This window comes from Pan paniscus, chromosome 20, assembly GCF_029289425.2.
Source record: "Pan paniscus chromosome 20, NHGRI_mPanPan1-v2.0_pri, whole genome shotgun sequence".
Taxonomy (NCBI): Eukaryota; Metazoa; Chordata; class Mammalia; order Primates; family Hominidae; genus Pan; species Pan paniscus.
Window position 1 is genome coordinate 18,828,303 of NC_073269.2, and position 24,097 is coordinate 18,852,399.

At 51.8% G+C, this 24,097-nt stretch overlaps 2 protein-coding genes across 25 annotated transcripts in view; one reads left to right on the plus strand and one right to left on the minus strand.

The window, feature by feature from the left end:
- BRME1 (break repair meiotic recombinase recruitment factor 1) overlaps positions 1-7,526 on the minus strand; it is a 24,057-nt gene extending 16,531 nt beyond the window's left edge. For 2 of the 12 annotated variants that reach the window (XM_055103894.2, XM_055103895.2), the window contains exons 1-3: positions 7,156-7,526; positions 6,812-6,908; positions 5,966-6,017 (exon numbers count right to left, since the gene is read on the minus strand). In XM_055103894.2, coding sequence (XP_054959869.2) covers positions 5,966-6,017; positions 6,812-6,908; positions 7,156-7,526 — 520 coding nt within the window. Of the gene's footprint in view, positions 1-5,965; positions 6,018-6,811 lie in introns of all 12 variants that reach the window. The other 10 variants (XM_055103897.2, XM_055103896.2, XM_034945828.3 and 7 more) reach the window with 8 other exon arrangements.
- The window catches only part of CC2D1A (coiled-coil and C2 domain containing 1A), a 24,715-nt gene continuing 7,863 nt past the window's right edge, over positions 7,246-24,097 (plus strand). For 2 of the 13 annotated variants that reach the window (XM_034945816.3, XM_034945818.4), the window contains exons 1-14: positions 7,291-7,598; positions 10,975-11,110; positions 13,483-13,598; positions 13,688-13,753; positions 14,326-14,460; positions 14,561-14,795; positions 19,237-19,361; positions 19,671-19,743; positions 19,913-19,984; positions 20,079-20,209; positions 20,297-20,369; positions 20,986-21,119; positions 21,732-21,843; positions 21,925-22,097. In XM_034945816.3, the coding sequence (XP_034801707.3) occupies positions 7,539-7,598; positions 10,975-11,110; positions 13,483-13,598; positions 13,688-13,753; positions 14,326-14,460; positions 14,561-14,795; positions 19,237-19,361; positions 19,671-19,743; positions 19,913-19,984; positions 20,079-20,209; positions 20,297-20,369; positions 20,986-21,119; positions 21,732-21,843; positions 21,925-22,097 (1,641 nt within the window). In that variant the 5' untranslated portion in view covers positions 7,291-7,538. Of the gene's footprint in view, positions 7,599-10,974; positions 11,111-13,482; positions 13,599-13,687; positions 13,754-14,325; positions 14,461-14,560; positions 14,796-19,236; positions 19,362-19,670; positions 19,744-19,912; positions 19,985-20,078; positions 20,210-20,296; positions 20,370-20,985; positions 21,120-21,731; positions 21,844-21,924; positions 22,098-24,097 lie in introns of all 13 variants that reach the window. The other 11 variants (XM_034945817.3, XM_063599942.1, XM_034945820.3 and 8 more) reach the window with 9 other exon arrangements.

Genomic DNA, 24,097 nt, shown 5'->3' on the forward strand with positions numbered 1-24,097 from the left:
CATTGCACTCCAGCCTGGGCAACAATAGTGAAACTCCATCTCAAAAAAAAAAGAATAACACTATCCAAACCCCAGATGGACTTTTTCCAACCTCAGCTCTACATTACACACTTACACATCGTGAAGTAAACCTACTGAATGAGTCTCTCTTTCCTCGACGCCAATTGCTAGGGTCTGCATCAGTCCTCATTCAGCTGTTTGCCCTCCACTAAACCACAGCGATCTTCCTGTAATTGCTTCTAATTCTTCTTCTTCTTCTTCTTTTGAGATGGACTCTCGCTCTGTCACCCAGGCTAGAGTACAGTGGCATGATCTCAGCTCACTGTAACCTCTGCCTCCTGGGTTCAAGCAATTCTCCTGCCTCAGCCTCCTGATTGGCTGCGACTACAGGTGCAAGCCACCATGCCTGGTTAATTTTTTTGTATTTTCAGTAGAGACGAGTTTTCACCATGTTGGCCACACTGGTTTTGAACTCCTGATCTCAAGTGATCTGCCTGCCTTGGCCTCCCAAAGTGCTGGGAATGCAGGTGTGAGCCATGGCGCACGGCCAATTGCTTGTAATTCTGTCAGTTACAGTTCGGGAGTGCCCGTTTAGAACTTTATCCCACTGCTGTGTATTTGCTTAGCTCTCGCTGAGAGAAGCATTTTCCTTTGTCCTCTGACTACAGCTGGAGGATCTCCAGGGCAGGAACTGAGTGCAATGCACCCTTTGATCTCCCCTTCGCCCTGCCCTGCCCCATCAGGTGCCCACCTCAAAGGATGTACCACCACAAGTAAAGCTCCAATGGACATTGCTTATAGAAACACATTCCTAACCGTCCGGGTGCAGTGGCTCATGCCTGTAATCTCACCACTTTGAGAGGGTGAGGTGGGCAGATTGCTTGAGGTCAGGAGTTCAAGACCAGCATGGCCAACATGGTGAAACCCTGTCTCTACTACAAATACAAAAAATTAGCCAGGTGTGGTGGTGGGCACCTGTAGTCCCAGCTAATCAGGAGGCTGAGGCAGGAGAATCACTTGAACCCAGGCGGCAGAGGTTGCAGTAAGCCAAGACTGCACCACTGCACTCCAGCCTGGGTGACAGAGCAAGACTCTGTCTCAAAAGAAACACGACCTTGTGGTCTGCCAGAAAAGACAAAATATAGCTGCTTTGTTTATTTGGTTTCTTGAGATTCTCAAACACTTGCTCACTTGGCTGACTGAATGGCCATTTGTACCGAATAAAAAGCAAAAAAATATCAATGGCATTGAAGAGTCTTCTCTTTCCTTCCTGTGATCTGTCCACATGGGACTAATTTAAGAAAAAATAAGGCAGAACCTTGTGTTCGACACCAAAGACTAAAGACATTGGGAGGGAAAAGGCCTCTTTCACCACCTGCCAGAATTTTCTTCCTCTCTCTCCACCCTTCCAGCACACACAGAAAGGGTTGTCCAGGGCCAGCCCAGAGGTCCACTGAGCTGGGGAGTCTACCGCCAACAGAGGCCCCAAGTGACCTGCTGTGGGTGGGCCTGGCTGTCCCCAGCTTCCCCCTCCAAGGTCAGAGAAATTCTGATGCCTCCAAGCAGCCTGTTGCTCATCTCTGCACAAAACATGTTCAATCTGCTGATCATTTCCTCTCCTGTCCCATATCTTGGGGGAAAAAACATGCACACCATTCCCTAAATTCATCAGCCACTAAATTAAAAAGTCATTTCAAAATTTTGAAGAAATTTAACTTACTTTAGAAAATGATAGGCAAATGGAACTCTACTACATCATATTGGGAGTTTGTCTTTCTGACTTGGTTTGTTCCTTTTTTTTTTTTAGACAGAGTCTCACTCTGTCGCCCAGGCTGGAGTGCAGTGGTGCAATCTCAGCTCTCCTGGGCTCAAGCGAGTCTCGTGTCTCAGCCTCCCAAGTAGCTGGGATTACAGACACATGCCACCATGCCCGGCTAATTTTTGTGCTTTTAGTACAGATGGGGTTTCACCATGTTGACCAGGTTGGTCTCCAACCCTGACCTCAAATGATCCATCCACCTGCCTCGGCCTCCCAAAGTGCTCAGATTACAGGCATGAGCCATCGTGCCCAACAATCTTTCTTTTTTTCTAAGAGACAGGGTTTTGTTCTGTGGCCCAGGCTGGAGCGCAGGCGCAATCATAGCTCACTGCAGCCTGGAACTCCTCAGCTCAAGCCATCCTCCTGCCTCAATCTCCTAAGTAGCCAGGACTACAGGTAGGCGCCACCACACCGGTTAATTAAAATTTTTTTTTTTTTTTAGAGACTGGGTAACATTATGTTGCTCAGGCTGGTCATGAACTCCTGGTCTCAGGCAATCCTTTCACCTCGGCCTCCCAAGTAGCCTGGAGTACAGGTGCGTACCACCAAGCCTGGCTATTTTGGGGTGTTTTTCTTCTCAAATGATGAAATTGTATAGGTATGTTGACAAGTAAACATGGTCATGATCTACCGCAAAGTGAAAAATGGAGGTTGCAGATCAGTAAGTGTGATGATTCGATTTTCCAATAAAAACATTTTATCTGGGCCAGGCACGGTGGCTCATGCCTGTAATCTTGGGGAGGCTGAGGCAGGCGGATAACTTGAAGTCAGGAGTTAGAGAGCAGCCTAGCCAACATGGTGAAACCCCGTCTCTACTAAAAATGCAAAAATTTGCCAGGCATGGTGGCAGGCACCTGTAATCCCAGCTACTCAGGAGGCTGAGGCATGAGCATCACTTGAACCCAGGAGGCAGAGGTTACAGTGAACCAAAATCGTGCCACTGCACTCCAGCCTGGGTGACAGAGTGAGACTGTCTCCAAAAAAAAAAAAAAAAGAAAAAAGCTCAACACTGTATCTGTATATATACAGAAAAAGTCTGACCAGGCATGGTGGCTCATGCCTGTAATTCTGAGCACATTGGGAGGCCAAGGCAGGTGGACTGCTGGAGCCCAGAAGTTCAAGACCAGCCTGGGTAACATAGTGAGGCCTCGTCTCTTCCAAAAAATACAAAAATTAGCCAGGCATGGTGGCACACACCTGTAGTCCCAGCTATTCCGGAGGCTGAGGTGGGAAGATCACCTGAGCCTGGGGAGGTTGAGGCTGCAGCAAGCTATGATTGTGCCACTGCTCTCCAGCCTGGGCGACAAAGCAAGACTCTGTCTCAAAAAAAAGAAAAAAAAAAAAGCTGGGTATGGTGGCTCACTCCAGTAATCCCAGCACTTTGGCTGAGGCGGGCAGATCATGTGAGGCCAGGAGTTCAAGATCAGCCTGGGCAACATGGTGAAACCCCATCTCTACTACAAATACAAAAATTATCTGAGCGTGGTGGCAGACACCTGTAATCCCAGCTACTCAGGAGGCTGATGCAAGAGAATCGCTTGAAACCAGGAGGCGGAGGCTGCAGTGAGTCAAGATCGTGCCACTGCACTCCAGTCTGGGCAACAGAGTGAGACACCATCTTAAAAAAAAGTCTGAGCCGGGCGCGCTGGCTCATGCCTGTAATCCCAGCACTTTGGGAGGCCGAGATGGGCGGATCACCTGAGGTTGGGAGTTCGAGACCAGCCTGACCAACATGGAGAAACCCCATCTCTACTAAAAATACAAAAAAATTAGCTGGGCATGGTGGCATATGCCTGTAATCTCAGTTACTTGGGAGGCTGAGGCAGGAGAATTGCTTGAATCTGGGAGGCAGAGGTTGCGGTGAGCCGAGATCGCGCCAGCCTGGGCAACAAGATCAAGACTCTGTCTCAAAAACAAAAACAAAAAAGTCTGGGCTGGGCGCGGTGGCCCACTCCTGTATCCCAGCACTTTGGGACACCAAGACGGGCAGATCACCTGAGGTTGGAAGTTCAAGACCAGCCTGACCAAACCCTGACTCTACTAAAAAAATACAAAAATTAGCTCAGCATGGTGGCGGGTGCCTGTAATCCCAGCTACTTGGGAGGCTGAGGCAGGAGAATCGCCTGAACTTGGGAGGTGGAGGTTGCAGTAATCCGAGATCGCGCCACTGCACTCCAGCCTGGGCAACAAGAGCGAAACTCCGTCTCAAAAAAAAAAAAAAAAAAGTCTAGAAGCAGTGTACCGAGGTTAGAGTCCTGTCCTGTTTTTCATGCTGTTCTACAGTTGATCACTGTCCTATGGCTATGCTAGATGTCAACATTAGGGAAAGCTTGGAGAAGGGTAGCTAGAACTCTCTGAATTATTTTTGCAACTTTTCTTTAAGTCCCAGATTACTTCAAAATAAAAGTTTTCTTAAAAGTCTGGAAGAAGAATTGTTAACAGCAGTGTACATTTGTGTACTACCTTAGGTCAGTTCTGGGTGCTTTACAGATACTAATCCACATGTGAGCTCTAAGGGCAGGATTCTTCACCTTGGAGGACATTTGGGGCTGGATCATTCTCTGTGGCTGGGGGGCATCCTATGCATGGTAGGATATTTGAGCAGCATCCCTGGCCTCCACCCACTAGATGTCAGTATAATTTCTCCAGTTATGAAAACCAAAAAAAGTTTCTAGGCCGGGCGCCGTGGCTCACACCTGTAATCCCAGCACTTTGGGAGGCTGAGGCAGGCAGATCACCTGAGGTCAGGAGTTTGAGACCAGCCTGGCCAACATTGTGAAACTCTATCCCTACTAAAAATACAAAAATTAGGTGGGCGTGGTGGTGCACATCTGTAGTCCCAGCTACTTAGGAGGCTGAGGCTGCAGAATCGCTTGAACCCAGGAGGTGGAGGCTGCAGTGAGCCAAGATCTTGCTACTGCACTCCAGCCTGGACGACAGAGTCAGACTTGGTCTCCGAAAAAAAAAAAAATAAAGTCTCCAAACATTGCCAGCTGTCTCTGGAGGTCAAAATCCCTTCCTCTCACCTAGTTGAGAAACACTGCTCTAAAGGAAAGGGTAGTGGCTTTTATTATCCCCAATTTACAAAAGGGGAAACTGTGGCACAGAGGAAATCATCCACCACCACACAGTGAGCAGAACTGGGATGAACCCAGGTTTTGGGCCCCAGAGTAAAACACTCAGCCACATACCGGGTGGCCTTGTAGTACATCAAGCATTATTCCAGGGGTCATCTCTGGGACTGGTTCCGCAGGGAGGCTGTCCCGCTGCCCTGAAGCCCGGGGAGGCCTCCTCTAAGCTGTGGGACCCCACCAGAGGCTTGCAGAAGCTCCAGAAAACTTTCACTTTTACTTTTCCTGTATGCCCTCTCCGTTATTTCTATTTTTCTTTCTTTCTTTTTTTTTTTGAGACAGGGTCTCAATCTATCAGTCAGGATGGAGTGCAGTGGTACGATCTGGATTCACTGCAACCTCCACCTCCCAGTTCAAGCAATCTTCCTGCCTCAACCTCCTGAGTAGCTGGGACTACAGGTGCCTGCCACCACGCCCATCTAATTTCCTTACTTTACATTGTAGAGACAGGATCTCGCTATGTTGCCCAGGCTGGTCTTGAACTCCTGGACTCAAGCGATCCGCCCACCTCGGCCTCCCAAAGTGCTAGGATTACAGGCGTGAGCCACCACACCCGGCCTTCTATTTTTCTTACCAGCATGAATTAAATCCTTTTTGTCTTCTTCTTTTTTTTGAGACAGAGTCTTGCTCTGTTGCCCAGGCTAGAGTGCAGTGGCACCATCTTGGCTCACTGCAACATCAGACTCCCAGGTTCAAACGATTCTCCTGCCTCAGTCTCCCGAGTAGGTGGGACTACAGGCATGTGCCACAACACCTGGCTAATTTTTGTATTTTTAGTAGATATGGGGTTTCACCATGTTGGTCAGGCTGGTCTTGAACTCCTGACCTTGTGATCTGCCCACCTCGGCCTCCCAAAGTGCTGAGATTACAGGTGTGAGCCACTGCACCCGGCCAATCCTTGCTTCCTTTTAAGGAGGTTAGGGCAGTCGTGTTAGCCAGATCTGCAATAAACAAGCCCACATTCTTCCCACAAGCAGAAGCAGAAATCAACAAGTGTCCATTTGAATGAACGTACCTGAGGTCCGCAGCTTCTTCCTCTTAGTCATTTTATCTTCCCCTTGAGAAATCTGAAAACAAGCAAAATCTCTCATCATTATAAGCAGTCTCTGTCTCTGTTTATATCCAGTGGCTTTGGCTGAGAGCAGAGGTTACCCCCACCTCCACCTCAGCCTATTTGGCTGCCCCAGGGGTCAGATGGCTCCCACTGGGACACAGAGTCACAGCCACTTTGGGCCATGGCCAGGTAGGAATTCAAACCTCCTCCGAACTGAAGATCTTATGCCCAGGACCTGAAAGACAAATGGGCCCTGGGGGGTCCTTATAGATAGCCCCGGGGACCCAGACTCTGGTCCCTAGGATGAAACAGCCTGTGTGAAGCCCCTCCCTCCAGACTGGGGTATCTGGGGGCCCTTCCAAGGACACTTGAGGACTCTCCAGGGGCCTCTGGAGACCAGCCTGGCCAATATGGTGAAACCCCCTCTCTATTAAAAACACAAAAATTAGCCTGGGCATCGTGGCGCACACCTGTAATCCCAGCTACTCGGGAGGCTGAGACAGTAGAATTCCTTGAACCCATGAGGCAGAGGTTGCAGTGAGCCGAGATCGCTCTACTGCACTCCAGCCTGGGCGACAGAGCGAGACTCCGTCTCAAAAAAAAAAAAAAAAAAAAAATTAGCCAGGTGCGGTGGCACACACCCGTAATCCCAGCTACTCAGGAGGCTGTGGTACAAGGCCAGGAGGCAGAGGTTGCAGTGAGCCAAGATCGTGCCACTTTAAAGGGGACAGCTGGGTCCTTGGAGGGGAAAGAGCTGCCATAGGCCGGTTTCTCCCAGCCTTGGGGTCGAGGCAAACCAGAACGGACCTGGGCCACAGAAGTCGTTGAGGACCCTCTGTCCTTATCACAAACGAGCTCTGCCTGGATCAGTTGGGAATAAGTCGCTTGAATTATCCGCGTTACTCTTTTTGGAAAAAATAAATGGCCAAATTGGCCCTCACAGAACGCTGGAGGCCTCGAGTCGGGAGGTGAAAGATGGAAAGGCCTGAGGGTGGGCGCTGTAGACCCCGCTCCCGGTGACAAGCCCCACACTGACACTACGCCGACCACCGAAAAGTGAGGACTCCACAGGCCGAGAGCCCACGTGAAGCCAGAGCCCGTCGGTGACTGACGGACGCTTTGAACCCCACAGATGTCGCCGCCCCTCACACCTGCGCGCGCTCTGCCTCTTTCCCGCGCCCCGCGAGGTCCCGCCCCGCGCATGAGCGACGCAAACACCGCCCTCGCAGCCCGCGACAGTCAGCACCGCCCCCGCCAGGCGCATGCGCGCCCACGCACTACCTGCCGGGAGTTGTAGTTTCGGCTCGGCAGACCCGGCGAGCCCAGTGGCCGCGCTCCGGTGCGGCGGCGCCCGAGGCCCGAGGCGGAAGTGGGACGGCCAAGCAGGGAAGCGAGGGCTCGGGATCGACGGCCGCGGGGCGCCGACGAGGAGTGCAGGACTCAGGAAGGGCGAGTGCGCGGCGACAGAGCCCGGGGAAGGAGGCAGGGCAAGGCCGGGCTTGGGGGCAGGTGGTCCGGGCATCCAGCCTTGAAGATGCACAAGAGGAAAGGACCCCCGGGACCCCCGGGCAGAGGCGCCGCGGCCGCCCGCCAGGTGAGTCTGCGCCCCACGGCCCGACCTGGGGATCCCTCCCCACCCCCGTCACTCGCTCAGGGAAGGGCTCCACCCCGCAGGGAAGCCCGATCTCCGCCCCCCAGGTAAGCCCCGGTCCCCGCCTCCCCCCAGGTGAGGCTCCAACCCCACCCAAGTGTGGCCTACTGGCCTTGGCTCCCCAGCTCCTGGGGCCCTGCCCCGGGTTCGGGGCCACCTGTTGCCACAGCTGCTCCAGTCGAGGAGGGGCAGTCCTCGGACTTGACACATCAAACCCTTGCATCAGTCGGGCCATGTCAGACTCTTTTTATTCCATTGTACAGATGAGGACTTTGAGACTCAGAGACGTGAAGACATCTGCCCAAGGTCATAGGGATTAACAGCTTGGCCAGAGCTAAGCACAAATCCAGGGCTGCAGCCATAAGCTTATGGCACTGTGGCTGGACCCCTTCTCACTCTCCCGACTTCTCTGCCCCAGGCACCAGATAGTTTGATTTTTCTCAGTTTTGATGGAAGGAGCCCAGGACATAGCTTGGTGTTCAGATATTAGAGTCTGGCTGACCTGAAGTTCCCTCCTGGCCTCTGTACATCGGACACTTGACTTTACAGCTCTGAGCCTCAGCTTTCTCATCTGTAAAATGGAGATCTCTATAATCCCAGCACTTCAGGAGATGGAGGCGGAGGCAGAGGTGGGAGAGTCATTTGAGGCCAGAGTTTGAGACCAGCCTGGGCAAAAGCAAGACCCCCGTCTCGACAAAAAATAAAAAGACTAACTGGGCATGGTGGCATGTGCCTGTAGTACTACTACTTGGGAGGCTAAGAAGGGAGGATTGCTTGAGCCCAGGAGTTCAAGACCGCAGTGAGCTATGATTGTGCTACTTCTGCTCCAGCCTCGGTGACAGAACAAGACTCCTTCTCTAAAATAAAGATAAAAAATTAAAAATGGAAGCCCGGGGCGGTGTCTCACACCTGTAATCCCAGCACTTTGGGAGGCCATGGCAAAACCCCATCTCTACTAAAAATACAAAAATTAGCTGGGCATGGTGGCGGGCACCTGTAATCCCAGCTACTAAGGAGGCTGAGGTGGGAGAATCGCTTGAACCGAGAGGCGGAGGTTGCAGTGAGCTGAGATCGCGCCACTGCATTCCAGACTGGGTGACAGAGCAAGGCTCCTTCTCAAAATAAATAAATAAATTCCTTCTGAAAATAAATAAATAAATAAAAAATAAAAAATGGAGACCTCCAAGAGACCCTACATTACAGGACAGTTGTAAAGAGTCATTGAGATAGTTTATGGAAAGTGCTAGAACATAGCACTCAATAAATGTTACTATTATCATTATTACTAGTTGGTGGAACCATACATAATTGCCAATATTTGGCCATTTTTTACCTACAGGAAAGGCAATTTCATATGGTTAAACACGATGTTATCACATCATGATTGGTCATTAGCCAAGATAGGAAGACGGGTCTGCATGGCAAACCTGCATTGTGGTTAGGGCTTCTTTTTTTGTTTGTTTGTTTTTGAGACAGAGTCTTGCTCTCTCGCCCCAGGCTGGAGTGCAGTGGCGCAATCTCGGCCCACTGCAACCTCCGCTTCCCGGGTTCAAGCGATTCTCCTGCCTCAGCCTCCCGAGTAGCTGGGATTACAGGCATGCGCCACCATGCCTGGTTAATTTTGTATTTTTTAGTAGAGACGGGGTTTCTCCCTGTTGGTCAGGCTGGTCTGTCTCGAACTCCCCATCTCAGGTGACCCGCCTGCCTCGGCCTCCCAAAGTGCTGGGGTTATAGGCGTGAGCCACCGTGCCCGGCCTAATTTTTGTATTTTTAGTAGTGATGGGGTTTCACCATGTTGACCAGGCTAGTCTCGAACTGCTGACCTCAAGTGATCCCCCCACCTTGGTCTCCCAAAGTGCTGGGATTACAAGCGTGAGCCACTGCACCTGGCCCTGTCGTCAGGGCTTCTAATTGCTCTTCTTTTTTTTTTTGGAGACAGAGTCTTGCTCTGTTGCCCAGGCTGGAGTTCAGTGGTGCAATCTCAGCTCACTGCAACCTCCACCTCCCAGGTTCAAGCAATTCTCCTGCCTCAGCCTCCCGAGTAGCTGGGATTGCAGACACCGCCAGCACGCCCAGCTAATTTTTGTACTTTTAGTAGAGACGGGGTTTCACCATGTTGGCTAGGCTGGTCTCGAACTCCTGACCTCAGGTGACCTGCCTGCCTTGGCCTCCCAAATTGCTGGGATTACAGTCGTGAGCCACCGCATGCAGCCATCATGCTCTTGAAGCCCAACCTTCCCACACAGACCCCCTCTGCTGAGGATGCTGGAAAGAAAAGCCCAAGTGTACAGAGTAGCTTTGCTTTGGGCAAAGTGTGGAGCCTGCTTCCTTCCCTCCTTCCCTCCCTCCCTCCCTTCCTTCTTTTTTTCCTTCCTTCCCTCCTTCCTCCCTCCCTCTCTCCCTCCCCCGCTCCATCTCTCTTTCTTTCTTTCTTTCCTTTCAACAGGGCTTTACTCTGTTGCCCAGGCGGAGTGCCGTAGCACAGTCATGGCTCACTGCAGCCTTGATCTCCCCAGGCTCAAGTGATCCTCCTGCCTCAGCCTCCCGAGTAGCTGGGACCACAGGCACACAGCACAACTCCCAGCTAATTTTAAAAAGTTTTTTTTCCTGTAATCCCAGCACTTTGGAAGGCCGAGGCGGGCAGATCATGAGGTCAGGAGATCGAGACCATCCTGGCTAACAAGGTGAAACCCCGTCTCTGCTAAAAATACAAAAAAAAAATTAGCCGGGCGTGGTGGCGGGCGCCTGTAGTCCCAGCTACTCGGGATGTTGAGGCAGGAGAATGGCATGAACCCCGGAGGCGGAGGTTGCAGTGAGCTGAGACTGCACCACTGCACTCCAGCCTGGGTGACAGAGCGAGACTCTGTGTCAAAAAAAAACAAAAAACAAAAAACTTTTTTTTTTTTTTTGTAGAGATGGGGGTCTCACTGTATTGCCCAGGCTGGTCTGGAACTCCCAGACACAAGCCATCCTCTTGCCTTGGCCTCCCAAAGTGCTGGGATGACAGGCGTGAGCCACTGCGCCCAGCCAGGGGCCTGCTTTTCCCACTGAACTTGGCCCAGCAGCACATCATAAGTGTGGATTCAGATAAAAGAGCTGGGTCTCTTGCCCTTTGCCCCAGGTTGAACTGTGCCAGAGGGCCTGGCCTATCTTGGAACACCTGTTCTGGGCTTGTTCCAGCCTCCTGGCACTCCCCAGGGAAATGGCTTTCCCTGGGAGACCTTGTTTCCTTCCTCCCAAGGGGACTCTCTGGCCATCATGGCTGCCTCTAGCCATGTGGTGAACCAAAGGTCTGACTGAACCCTTGCTGTCCCCCTAGCTGGGCCTGCTGGTTGACCTCTCCCCAGATGGCCTGATGATCCCTGAGGACGGAGCTAACGATGAAGAACTGGAGGCTGAGTTCTTGGCTTTGGTCGGGGGCCAGCCCCCAGCCCTGGAGAAGCTCAAAGGCAAAGGTGAGATGGTTAACACACCCTCAGAACATTTTCTGATCTCCTGCAAGTGGTTCAGGCGCAGAACTGGTGGCACTGGGTAGGTAGGGGAAAGAAGACAGAGAAGACCCCTGTTCTCCTGGAGCCGATGATCTGGGTAAGAGAGTCAAGATCAACTCTGAGGCCGGGCACGGTGGCTCACGCCTGTAATCCCAGCACTTTGGGAGGCCGAGGCAGGCAGATCATGAGGTCAGGAGATTGAGACCATCCCGGCTAACACGGTGAAACTCCGTCTCTACTAAAAATACAAAAAAAAAAAAAAAAAATTAGCCGGGCGTGATGGCAGGCGCCTGTAGTCCCAGCTACTCAGGAGGCTGAGGCAGAAGAATGGCGTGAACCAGGGAGGCGGAGCTTGCAGTGAGCCGAGATCGCACCACTGCACTACAGCCTGGGCGACAGAGCAAGACTCCGTCTCAAAAAAAAAAAAAAAAAAAAAAAAAGATCAAGTCTGGACCGAGACTGAGAGTTGGAATCCGAGCTCTGCCACTTACTGGTTATGTGACTTGATGAGTCACATCATGTGCTTTGGCCTCAGTTTCACCATCTGTAAAACTGGAATAATAACCATGTTATAGGAGTTAATCTGGAGTCCGTAAGTATTTCACCCAGGGCCCCCTCACACACAATAAGCTCATGTCAGCCAGGCACATTGGCTCATGCATGTAATCCCAGAACTCTGGGAGGCCAAGGTGGACAGATCACTTGGGGCCAGGAGTTCGAGACCAGCCTGGCCAACATGGTGAAACCCCATCTTTACTAAAAATACAAAAATTAGCCAAGCTTGGTGGCGAACACCTGTAATCCCAGCTACTTGGGAGGCTGAGGCATGAGAATCGCTTGAATCCAGGAGGCAGCAGTTGCAGTGGGCAGAGATTGTGCCACTGCACTCCAGCCTGGGCAACAGAGCAAGATCCTGTTTCCAAAAAACAAAAAAGAGAGAAGCTTCATTCAGGCATGAACTACTGTGCTGTTGGCTGTGAATTCAAAGTTAATGAATGAACGATATCTATTCAGGAAGGTGTCTTCAAACAGAAACACACATAGAGCAAGGTTGTGTATTGTTCAGTTGATTAAAATTTTGTGACCAGAGCTGGGTGTGGTGGTGCATGCCTGTAATCCCAGCTACTCGGGAGGCTGAGGCAGGAAGATCACTTGAGGCCAAGAGTTTGAGGCTGCAGTGAGCTCTGATTGGGCCACTGCACTCCAGCCTGGGTGACAGAGCAAGATCCTGTCTCCAAAAAAGGTTATGAGTGGAGATTCACAGGAACCTAAGCTTAAATTTCCCCTAGGAGCAACAGTCTTATAGTCATTAATTTAGTCTTCAAAGCAGCTTTATAGAATGTAACATAACTAATAACAAGATATTGGCAATATGCTATTCTAAGAGCTTCACTGACCTTCTCTGCTCCAACCTATCTATGAAGGAGGAACTGTTGTCATCCCCGTGTCACAGAGGGAGAAACTGAGGCTCAGAGAGGTGACATCACTTGCCGAAGGTCTCACAGAGAGAAAGTTGCAGAGCTGGGGTTTTTTTTGTTGTTGTTGTGTGTGTGGTTTTTTTTTTTTTTTTTTTTTTTTTTTGGAGACAAACCCTTGCTCTGTTGCCCAGGCTGCAGTGCAGTGGCGCGATCTCAGCTCACTGCGACCTCTGCCTCCTGGGCTTAAGTGATTCTCCTGCCTCAGCCTCTTTAGCAGCTGGGATTACATGCCACCATGCCCAGCTAATTTTTTTTTTTTTTTTTTTTTTGAGACGGAGTCTCGCTCTGTCGCCCAGGCTGGAGTACAGTGGCGCGATCTTGGCTCACCGCAAGCTCCGCCTCCTAGGTTCACGCCATTCTCCTGCCTCAGGCTCCCGAGTAGCTGGGACCACAGGCGCCCGCCACCATGCCTGGCTAATTTTTTGTATTTGTAGTAGAGACGGGGTTTCACCGTGTTAGCCAGGATGGTCTCGATCTCCTGACCTTGTGATCCACCCGCCTCGGCCTCCCAAAGTGCTGGGATTACAGGCGTAAGCCACTGCGCCTGGCCTAATTTTTGTATTTTTAGTAGAGACAGGGTTTCACCATGTTGGCCAGGCTGGTCTCGAACGCCTGACTTCAAGTGATCCTTCTGCCTTGGCCTCCCAAAGTGCTGGGATTATAGGCGTGAGTCACTGTGCCCGGTCTGCAGAGCTGGGTTTTGAATTCAGGTAGCCGGGCCCCAGACCTGAGGCTGAATAAGGAAGAGATGAAATGGGGAAGTCAGCGAGAAGTGGGATCACCTAGCATGTCCAGGATGGGAAACGGGGGCTCTTGGTGTACGACCCTGGTCCACCTGGGGCGTCCCCCTACTGCCAGGTCCCTTGCCGATGGAGGCCATTGAGAAGATGGCCAGCCTGTGCATGAGAGACCCGGATGAGGATGAGGAGGAGGGGACGGATGAGGACGACTTGGAGGCTGATGATGACCTGCTGGTGAGCACTGAGGGCGGGGTGGGGGCTCTTATCTGGTTGCCCCCATCCAGCAGGCCCTTATGTCCTGCCCTGGCTGTGTGTCCCTGCAGGCGGAGCTAAATGAGGTCCTTGGAGAGGAGCAGAAGCCTTCAGAGACCCCACCTCCTGTGGCCCAGGTACAGTTTGGATGACCCCACTCCCTTGAACCACAACCCAACGGACAGCCTGGGGTTCAGGGGCTAGCCTTTTTTATGAGATGGAGTCTTGCTGTGTCACCCAGGCTGGAATGCAGTGGTGCCATCTCAGCTCACTACAACCTCTGCCTCCCAGGTTCAAGCGATCCTCCCACCTCAGCCTCCCCAGTAGCTGGGATTACAGGTGTGTGCCACCACGCCTGGCTAATTTTTGTATTTTTTGGTAGAGATGGTGTTTCTGTGTTGGCCAGGCTGGTCCTGACCTCAAGTGATCCACCTGCCTTGACCTCCCAAAGTGCTGGGATTACAGGCGTAAGCCACCGTGCCTGGCCCACCCTTGTCCTTAACAGCCATGTGACCCATATCAGGCGGGTGACATGATGCTTCTGAAACCCCATTCCCTCCACTGGGAAATGGGGACCATGATTTCTGCCTCACTGGGGCAGGGGAGGCGGGTCCAGGGATGACATAGGGCTGACTGTTACTGCAGAAGGGGCTAACAGGGGCATCCCAAGTGGGGTCACCACCCACACTGTGCCCCTGCCCTCCCATAGCCGAAGCCTGAGGCCCCTCATCCAGGGCTGGAGACCACCTTGCAGGAGAGGCTGGCGCTCTATCGCACAGCAATTGAAAGCGCCAGACAAGCTGGAGACAGCGCCAAGATGCGGCGCTACGATCGGGGGCTTAAAGTAAGTGGGCAGAGGGCAGGGTACAGGGACCCCCCCCAACCCTGATGCCCTGCACCAAGCTCTTGGCTTCTCCCAAACCAATACTCATGCCTTATCTTAGACACTGGAAAACCTGCTCGCCTCCGTCCGGAAGGGCAATGCCATTGACGAAGCGGACATCCCGCCGCCAGTGGCCATAGGAAAAGGCCCAGCGTCCACGCCTACCTACAGCCCTGCACCCACCCAGCCGGCCCCTGGAATCGCGTCAGCCCCAGAGCCCAGGGTCACCCTGGAGGGACCTTCTCCCACCGCCCCAGCCTCATCTCCAGGCTTGGCTAAACCCCAGATGCCCCCAGGTAGGTGATGGGCAGGGCCGGGCTGATATGGGATCCGAGTGGGCCATCTGGCAGGATGCTGCTCTAAGGGGGTGCAGGCTGTGCATTGATTGTGAGATATTTTCAACACCCTGAGTCCTGGGGTCTTCAAGCCCCTGGAGTTCATGAATACCTCCCAAGCAGGACATGGATACCCAGAGAGTTTTTTTTGTTGTTATTATGATATTATGATAAAATATAGATCACATTTGCCATTAAAAATTATTTTAGTTCTCTTTTTTGAGATGGAGTTTCGTTCTTGTTGCCCAGGCTGGAGCGCAATGGCACGATCTCAGCTCATTACAACTTCCACCTCCCAAGTTCAAGCGATTCTCCTGCCTCAGCCTCCCAAGTAGCTGGGATTATAGGCATATGCCACACCTGGCTAATTTTGTATTTTTAGTAGAGATGGGGTTTCACCTTGTTGGCCAGGCTGGTCTCGAATTCCTGACCTCAGGTGATCCACCCACTTTGGCCTCCCAATTTGCTGGGATTACAGGCATGAGCCACTGTGCCCGGCCTTTTTTAATTCTTTGAGACAGGGTCTTACTCCACCCAGGCTGGAGTGCAGTGACGTGATCATAGCTCACTGTAGCCTCAACTGCCTGGGCTCAAGGGATCTTCCCTCACCTTCACCAGTAGCTGGGACTACAGGCATGCACCACACACTTGGCTAATTTTTTTTTTTTTTTTTTTTTTGAGTCGGAGTCTCGCTCTGTCACCCAGGCTGGAGTGCAGTGGTGCGATCTCGGCTCACTGCAACCTTTGCCTCCTGGGTTCAAGCAATTCTCCTGCCTCAGCCTCCTGAGTAGCTGGCATTACAGGTGCATGCCACCACACCTGGCTAATTTTTTGTATTTTTAGTAGAGACGGGGTTTCACTGTGTTAGCCAGGATGGTCTCGATCTCCTGACCTCGTGATCCGCCTGCCTCGGCCTCCCAAAGTGTTAGGATTACAAGCATGAGCCACCACGCCAGGCCTCATCGCCCTTTTTTTTTTTTTTTTTTTTTTTTGAAACAGAGTCTCACTCTATTGCCCAGGCTGGAGTGCAGTAGCATGATCCCAGTTCACTGCAACCTGCCTCCCAGGCTCAAGCAATCCTCCCGCCTCAGCCTCCTGAGTAGCTGGGATTACAGGCATATGCCACCGTGCCCCATGCCCAGCTAATTTTTGTACTTTTTGTAGAGGTGCCATGTCGCCCAAGCTAGAACATATCTTCTAAGAGGTTTTTCTTCCTAACCTCCCCCTAGGAAAGGAAGGCCTCCCTCCCTCTCTTTGTGATATGAACACGGGGCTTTGCCCCAGGTCCAAACACTTCCCTGGCAGGAAGCAAAGAGACAACTCAAAATACTGGCATGGGTTTGAGAAAGCAAACACTGGGTCACTAAATCCTTCTGCAACCAAGCTAGTTTCCAAGCCATTGTTTTTGGCAAAGTTCAAGGATTACTGGAATTGTCACCTGAAATTGTCAACTGAAACGACCAAAAATTTTTCACAATGGAAGTTTGGCATAAAACTTGTCAGGAGTTCAAATACAAAGACATCACAGTAACAAAATTCTGTGTCTTCCAATCTGTTTGTTAATGTGAAGTAGGTTTCTCAATACTTTAATTTTTTTGAGACGGAGTCTCGCTCTTGTTTCCAGGCTGGAGTGCGATGGCGCGATCTCAGCTCACTGCAACCTCCGCCTCCCAGGTTCAAGTGATTCACCTGCCTCAGCCTCTCGAATAGCTGGGATTACAAGCGCCCACCACCAAACCCAGCTAATTTTTGTATTTTTAGTAGAGATGGGGTTTCACTATGTTGCTGCCCAGGCTGGTCTCGAACTCCTGACCTCAGGTGATCTGCCTGCTCCGCCTCCCAAAATGCTGGGATTACAGGCGTGAGCCACCACCCCTGGCCTCAACACTTTAAAAAAGAAAAAAAGTGCAGATGTAGTGGCTCATGCCTGTAATCCCAGCACTTTGGGAGGCCAGGAGTTCAAGAGCAGTCTAGGCAACATAGCAAGAACCCATCTCTACATAAAAATTAAGAAATTAGCCGGGTGTGGTAGTGCATGCCTTTAGTCCCAGCTCCTCGAGAAGCTGAGGTGGGAGGTTCGCTTGAGTCCAGGAGTTCAAGGCTGCAGTGAGCCGTGATCGTGCCACTCCAAGTCTGGGCAACAGAGCAAGATCTTATCTCTAAAAAAAGAAAAAACAGAAGAGGATTGAATGGGAGAAACGAGTTGATTGTTAGGGATTGGACCCAGCTCCAATTATGTCAGCAAGAGGTACATTTCTGGTAGAATTTTGCTCTTGGTGCACCAAAACTATCAAATAGCTCAGCAGGGGCTGGACGTGGTGGTTCACACCTGTAATCCCAGCACTTTGGGACACCAAAGTGGGCGGATCACTTTAGGCCAGGAGTTTAAGACCAGCCCTGGCCAACATGGTGAGACCTCATCTCTACTAAAAATACAAAAATTAGCTGGGCGTGGTGGTGCATGCTGGTAGTCCCAGCCACTCGGGTGGATGAGGCAAGAGAATCACTTGAACCCAGAAGGCAGGGGTTGCAGTGAGCCACGATCACACCACTGCACTCCAGTCTGGGCGACAGAGCAAGACTCTGTCTCAACAAACAAACCAACCCAAAAAGCTCAGCCGGGTGTGGTGGCTCACACCTATAATTCCAGCACTCTGGGAGGCCAAGGTGGGAGGATCGCTTGAACCCTGGAGTTCGAGATCTGTCTGGGCAACATAGGGAAACTGTGTCTCTATAAAAAATTAAAAATTAGCCAGCCATGGTGGTGCATGCCTGTAGTCCCAGCTACTTGGGAGGCTGAGGTGGGAGAATCACTTGAGCCTGGAAGGTTGAGGCTGAAGTGAGCTGTGATTGCACCACTGCACTCCAGCCTGGGTGACAGAATGAGACCCTGTCTCCAAAAAAATAAAATAAAATAAGCTTGATGTATTTACGTTTTGCTCAATTACATGCTAGTAATAATTATAACAATAATTCAACCCGGAAAAACATTGTTTTTAACAATGAAAGATTTATAATCACAGGAAATAAAACCAATACAATGTCAAAGGTGTGTCACTTCTACCTTCAAACATATTTTCAGGGAAGTAAGCCTAAGTTTAAAGTGATGGGTCCAGTTGTTAGTCTGAAAAAAAGATACTGCGTGCCATTTTCTGGGTGTTTCCAGATTTTGTAGACACTGGGTGGTGTCTTTATTGTACTGTGTTATTTTATACTAAGAATTGCACTTATAGCTTTAAACTTTGAGGTACTTCCCCAGAAAACATACTGAGCATATTATTTGAAACTGTAACTAACACACTGTTTAAAAAGCACTGAATACTGGGTTTCCTAACTTTGCAAACACACTGCATAAATATATTTTGGTTGTATAAATATACAATAGGGTAGGCAAAAAAGGCTTTCAAACACACAGCTATATCATGTTAGCATAAATTTCTGTGGGGGACGTGGATGGAAATAAGAGAAGACTCAAAATTCCCAACTGCTTAAAGTGAGTCCCAGGATATATTTAAAAAGTGAGTCGGGCATGGTGGCACATGCCTGTAATCTCTGCACTTTGGGAAGCTGAGGTGGGAGGATCGCTTGAGCCCAGGAGTTTGAGACTAGCCTGGACAACATAGTAAGACCCCATCTCTACAAAAAAAATTAAAAAACCAGCCGGGCATGCAGGTGCATGCTCTGTAGCCCCAGCTACTCAGGAAGCTGAGATGGGAGGATCGCCTAAGCCCGGTGTCTGAGGCTACAGTGAGCAGCAGAGCAAGACTCTATCTCTTTAAAAAAAAATACATTAAATATGGCCAGGCACGGTAACTCACACCTGTAATCCTACTTTGGGAGGCCAAGGTGAGCAGATCACTTGAGGTCAGGAGTTTGAGACCAGCCTGGCCAACATGGTGAAACCCCGTCTCTACTAAGAATACAAAAATTAGCCAGAAATTGGGAGGCGGAGGTTGCAGTGAGCCAAGATTGTGCCACTGCACTCCAGTCTGGGCAACAGAGCAAGACCCAGTCTCAAAAAATACATTAAAGCCAGGCGCGGTGGTTCACACCTATAATCCCAGCACTTTGGGAGTCCAAGGTGGGCGGATCACCTGAGGTCAGGACTTTGAGACCAGCCTGGCCAACACGGCGAAACCCTGTCTCTACTAAAAACATAAAAATTAGCCGGGCATGTGCCTGTAATCCCAGCTACTCAGGAGGCTGAGGCAGGAGAATCACTTGAACCCAGGAGGCGGAAGTTGCAGTGAGCTGAGATTGCGCCACTGTACCCCAGCATGGGCAACAGAGTGAGGCTCTGTCTGAAAAAGAAAAAAAAATTAAATAAATAAATAACAAATGGTTTACACGGTGAACTTGGCCCAGGCCCTGGAGGCTTCCTGTATGTTGTTCTCCCTTCCAGGTCCCTGCAGCCCTGGCCCTCTGGCCCAGTTGCAGAGCCGCCAGCGCGACTACAAGCTGGCTGCCCTCCACGCCAAGCAGCAGGGAGATACCACTGCTGCCGCTAGACACTTCCGCGTGGCTAAGGTGCGTCCAGCCTGACGGACAGGACTGGAGGGATGGGGCAGGATGCTTCCCACGTGGCCTGGTGGCAAAGCACCCAAATTTGCATCCTAGCCTGGTCACTCCCTAGCAATAGTTTGCTGTAAGTCTTGGAGCCTCAGTTTACCCCCTCTGTGAAATGGGCACGTGCGTTGGAAGAGGATTAAGCAAGATGGCACAAATGGAAGGGAGGGAGCTAGAAGTCCTCGGTGGCATGGAAGGGCCCGGAGGCTCCCCACGGGGTCCCAGCCCCCAACTGCACCTCTTCTTCTAATCTCCTCTTCCTTCTCCCAGAGCTTTGATGCTGTCTTGGAGGCCCTGAGCCGGGGTGAACCCGTGGACCTCTCCTGCCTGCCCCCTCCACCCGGTGAGGACCCTGCCATGCCCACTCTCTGGGATGGTTTCAGGCATACACTAAGTTCTCCTTGATGCTGCCACCCCTGTTGGTCAGGCCCAGAGACCACCCTCAGGCCAGACCAGCTTGTGGGGGGTGCAGCTAACAAGCCCCTCATTGGCCTGGACCTCTCTGTCCCCAGACCAGGTGCCCCCAGACCCACCGTCACCACCGTCGCAGCCTCCGACCCCCGCTATGGCGCCCTCCACACCAGGTAGGTTCTGGGACCCTCTGGGGTTGAGGGCAGGCTGGAGCCAGACTGTCTACCCATCCGTTGACTCTTAACCTTGTCCCCCTGTCCGGCCCAGAGGTGCCCCCACCCCCGAGGACCCTGCTGGAGGCGCTGGAGCAGCGGATGGAGCGGTACCAGGTGGCCGCAGCCCAGGCCAAGAGCAAGGGGGACCAGCGGAAAGCTCGAATGCACGAGCGCATCGTCAAGGTGCCCCGGGGGTTCTGGGGGAGGTGGGGCGAGTGGGCAGCCCGGGAGCCCTCCCACAGGCAGCCCTAATACCTGTGGTCCTTGCAGCAATACCAAGATGCCATCCGAGCCCACAAGGCTGGCCGAGCGGTGGATGTCGCTGAATTGCCCGTGCCCCCAGGTAGGCCTTGCCCCTGTAGGCCTCGCCCCAGTAGGCCCCGCCCCCAGAGGTCCCGCCCCTGGCAGGCCCGCCGCTGGCAGGCTGTGCCCCAAGCTCCTGTTCCTCCAGCCTCTGAGCCTTGGCAGATGCTATTACTCCCCATAGCACAGGCTCAGGGAGCTGAATACAACATATTCAAGGGTTTTGTAAACTTGTTAATCAGTGAGAGCTTGACATTGGACATGATGTGTCTGCACCGTAGAAATTGGCAAACCGGCTGGACGAGGTGGTCATGTCTGTAATCCCAGCACTTTGGGAGGCTGAGGTGGGAAAATCACTTGAGGCCAGGAGTTCAAGACCAGCTTGGGCAACGTGGCAAGACCCCGTGGCTACAAGAAATTTAAAAATTAGCCTGGTGTGGTGGTGCACACCTGCAGTCCCACTCCAGATCATGCCACTGTACTCCAGCCTGGGCAACAGAGCGAGATCCTGTCTCAAAAAAATAATAATAATAAATTAAAAAAAAAATAAAGGCCCAAGACTCTGTAGGTGGGAGAGGAATCTGCATCTCCACCATAATGGTGTGAGTTGGTCTCCATCCTGACACACAATAACCAGGCCTCGACTGGCCACCCAGGCTTCCCACCAATCCAGGGCCTGGAGGCCACCAAGCCCACCCAGCAGAGTCTGGTAGGCGTCCTGGAGACTGCCATGAAGCTGGCCAACCAGGAAGAAGGCCCAGAGGATGAAGAGGATGAGGTGCCTAAGAAGGTTTGAGGGTTGGGGCCGGGCGTAGTGGTTCACACCTGTAGTCCCAGCACTTTGGGAATCCAAGATGGGAGGATCGCTTGAAGCCAGGAGTTTGAGACCATCCTGGGCCACATAGTGAGACCCCCATCTCTACAAAAAAATTTTTAAAAATTAGCCAGGCATGGTGGGACTCACCTGTAGTCCCTGCTACTTGGGAGACTGAGGTGGGAGGATTGTCTGAACTAAGGAGTTCAAGGCTGCAGTGAGCCATGGTCATGCCACTGTACTCCAGTCTGGGTGACAGAGCAAGACCTCATCTCCAAGACAATTAAAAAAAAAAAAAAAAAGTGTTTGGTGAGAATTCCTTGAACCGGGAGGCAGAGGTTGCAGTGAGCCAAGATCGTGCTACTGCACTCCAGCCTGGACGATACAGTGAGACTCTGTCTCAGAAAAAAAAAAAAAAAAAAAAAAAAAGGGTGTTTGGGGCCAGGGGCTTTGAGTGAGGCAGGGGGGTAGCAAAGTCCTGGGAGCCCACTAAATGATCACTGTTGTCAGCATCAGACCCTGATCCTTGGGAACTGGACTCATCACAGGCGCTATGAAATCTCTAACATCCTCTCTCTTCCTCTACAGCAGAACAGCCCTGTGGCCCCCACAGCCCAGCCCAAAGCCCCACCCTCAAGAGCTCCCCAGTCGGGATCAGCCCCAGCAGCCAAAGCGCCCCCCAAAGCCACATCCACCAGAGGTAAGTTCCCCCTCCCCGCCCCAGCTGCCTGTTGCCTGGCTGTGGCCTGGGCAGCACCCACAGCAGCTCCTATGCCCACAGCCCAGCAGCAGCTGGCCTTCCTAGAGGGCCGCAAGAAGCAGCTCCTGCAGGCCGCACTGCGAGCCAAGCAGAAAAACGATGTGGAGGGTGCCAAGATGCACCTGCGCCAGGCCAAGGGACTGGAGCCTATGCTGGAGGCCTCGCGCAATGGGCTGCCTGTGGACATCACCAAGGTGAACCTTCTGAGCTTGCGGGAACTGCCCAGGCACCCACTTGTCAGGCTCCTGCCCCTTAGCAGCCACGTGAACTAGAAGTGTATTAGTCAGGGTCCAGCTGCTGTAGCAAATAGGTCCTCCCAAGACAGTGGCTGAAAGGAGACAGACATTTATTATGTTTCTTGCATGTACCACCTAGGGCAGTCTGGGCTCTGCAAATGGGAGGTCCTCCAGGGCCTGAGTTTCTTCCACCTTATTGCTTTGCTGCACCCGAGGGGGTTGTCCTTGTCCACATGATCCAAGTGGATTCTGTCAGAAGGATTAGAGAAAGAGGCAGAGCTAGTAGTCCCTTTTAAAGGAAGTGACATCACTATTGCTTGCCTCCCATTGGCCAGAACTAAGTAACATGGCCACATTTAGCCACAGAGGAGGCTGGGACATGTAGTCTCTTGTTGGTGCACTGTGTGACCAGCCTGAGCTCCATTACTAGGGAAGGGGAGGGGATCAGGTTTGGGGAGACACTTAGATTCTGCCACTTCAGACAGGACCATTCCTTTTTCTCTGAGCATCATTTTTCTCAGAGAAGTGGGGATGGCCACCCCCGCCTCAAAGAAAGACAGCCAGGATTCCTCATGTGATAGAATAGTACTCATAATAGGAAACATTTGAGGAGCTTTAACTGGGCGCCCAGCAAAGGCCACCCAGTTTAAGGAAGTGACATCACTTTTGCTTGCCTCCCATTGGCCCAAACAGTCACATGGCTACATTTAGCCTCAGAGGAGCCTGGGACATGTAGTCTTTGCTGGGCACTGGAGCATGGCCTTAAGCAAAAAAGGCAAAAATCCACACTCTCTCTGGACATGGTGGGTCACACCTGTAATTCCAGCTACTTGGGAGGCTGAGGTGGGAGGATCGCTTGAGGCCAGGAGCTCAAAACCAGCCTGGGAAACACAGTGAGACTCACTGTCATGGAGTGGATGTTCTAATTGAGAGACCACAAGAAACACACAAATAAATACAGCACCTTATCATGGCCCATGAAGCCTGCACCATCTGCCCCATCACCTCCCTTGCCTGGTCTCTTTCTTGTTTTGGTTTTGTTTTGTTTTGTTTTGAGACGGAGTCTCGCCCTGTCATCCAGGCTGGAATGCAGTGGCACGATCTCAGCTCACTGCAACCTCTACCTCCCAGGCTCAAGTGATTCTCCTGCCTTAGTCTCCCGAGTAGCTGGAACTACAGGCACACGCCACCATGCCCGGCTAATTTTTATATTTTTAGTAGAGATGGGGTTTCACTATGTTGGCCAGGCTGGGCTTGAACTCCTGACCTCAGGCGATCCACCTGCCTCGACCTCCCAAAGTGCTGGGATTACAGGCATGAGCCACTGTGCCCGGCCTGCCCCTTCTCTTTCACCCACCCCCTCGCTCACTCTTCCCCTTGCTGTCTGGTAGCCTCAAACACCAGGCACTCTGCAACCTCAGGGCCTTTGCACATGCAGTTCCCGCTGCCTGAATGCTTTTCCCACAGACACCTGTGTGGTTCACTTTCTCCCCTCATTAGGTCTCTGCTCAGACATCAGCATCTCCAGGATGCCTACCCTGACCTGTCTAAAATCCATCCCTGTCACCCAGATCCCTCTGCTCCTCCTCCCAACTCTGCCTCTCCCTGTGGCATGTATCACCTTCTACTCTCTCATATGATTTACTTATTTCTTCTGATTATTGCCCATCTCCCCCAAGAGAATGTCAGCCCCACGAGGGCAGGGATTTTGTTCTCTCTTCTTCATCCTTGTGTCCCCAGCCCCAGAGCAGAGCCTAGTGCACAGTAGGGGCTCCATACGTGATTTCTCAAACTCTTGAGCTCAAGCAATCCACCCACCTCGGCCTCCCAAAGTTCTGGGATTATAGACATGAGCCACTGCACCCGGCACCATACATGATTTTTGGGGTGACTGAAGGATGCCCTTGTTAAGTGGGACAATGGAAGAATCAAGAAGAAAGAACAGAGGGCGGGCATGG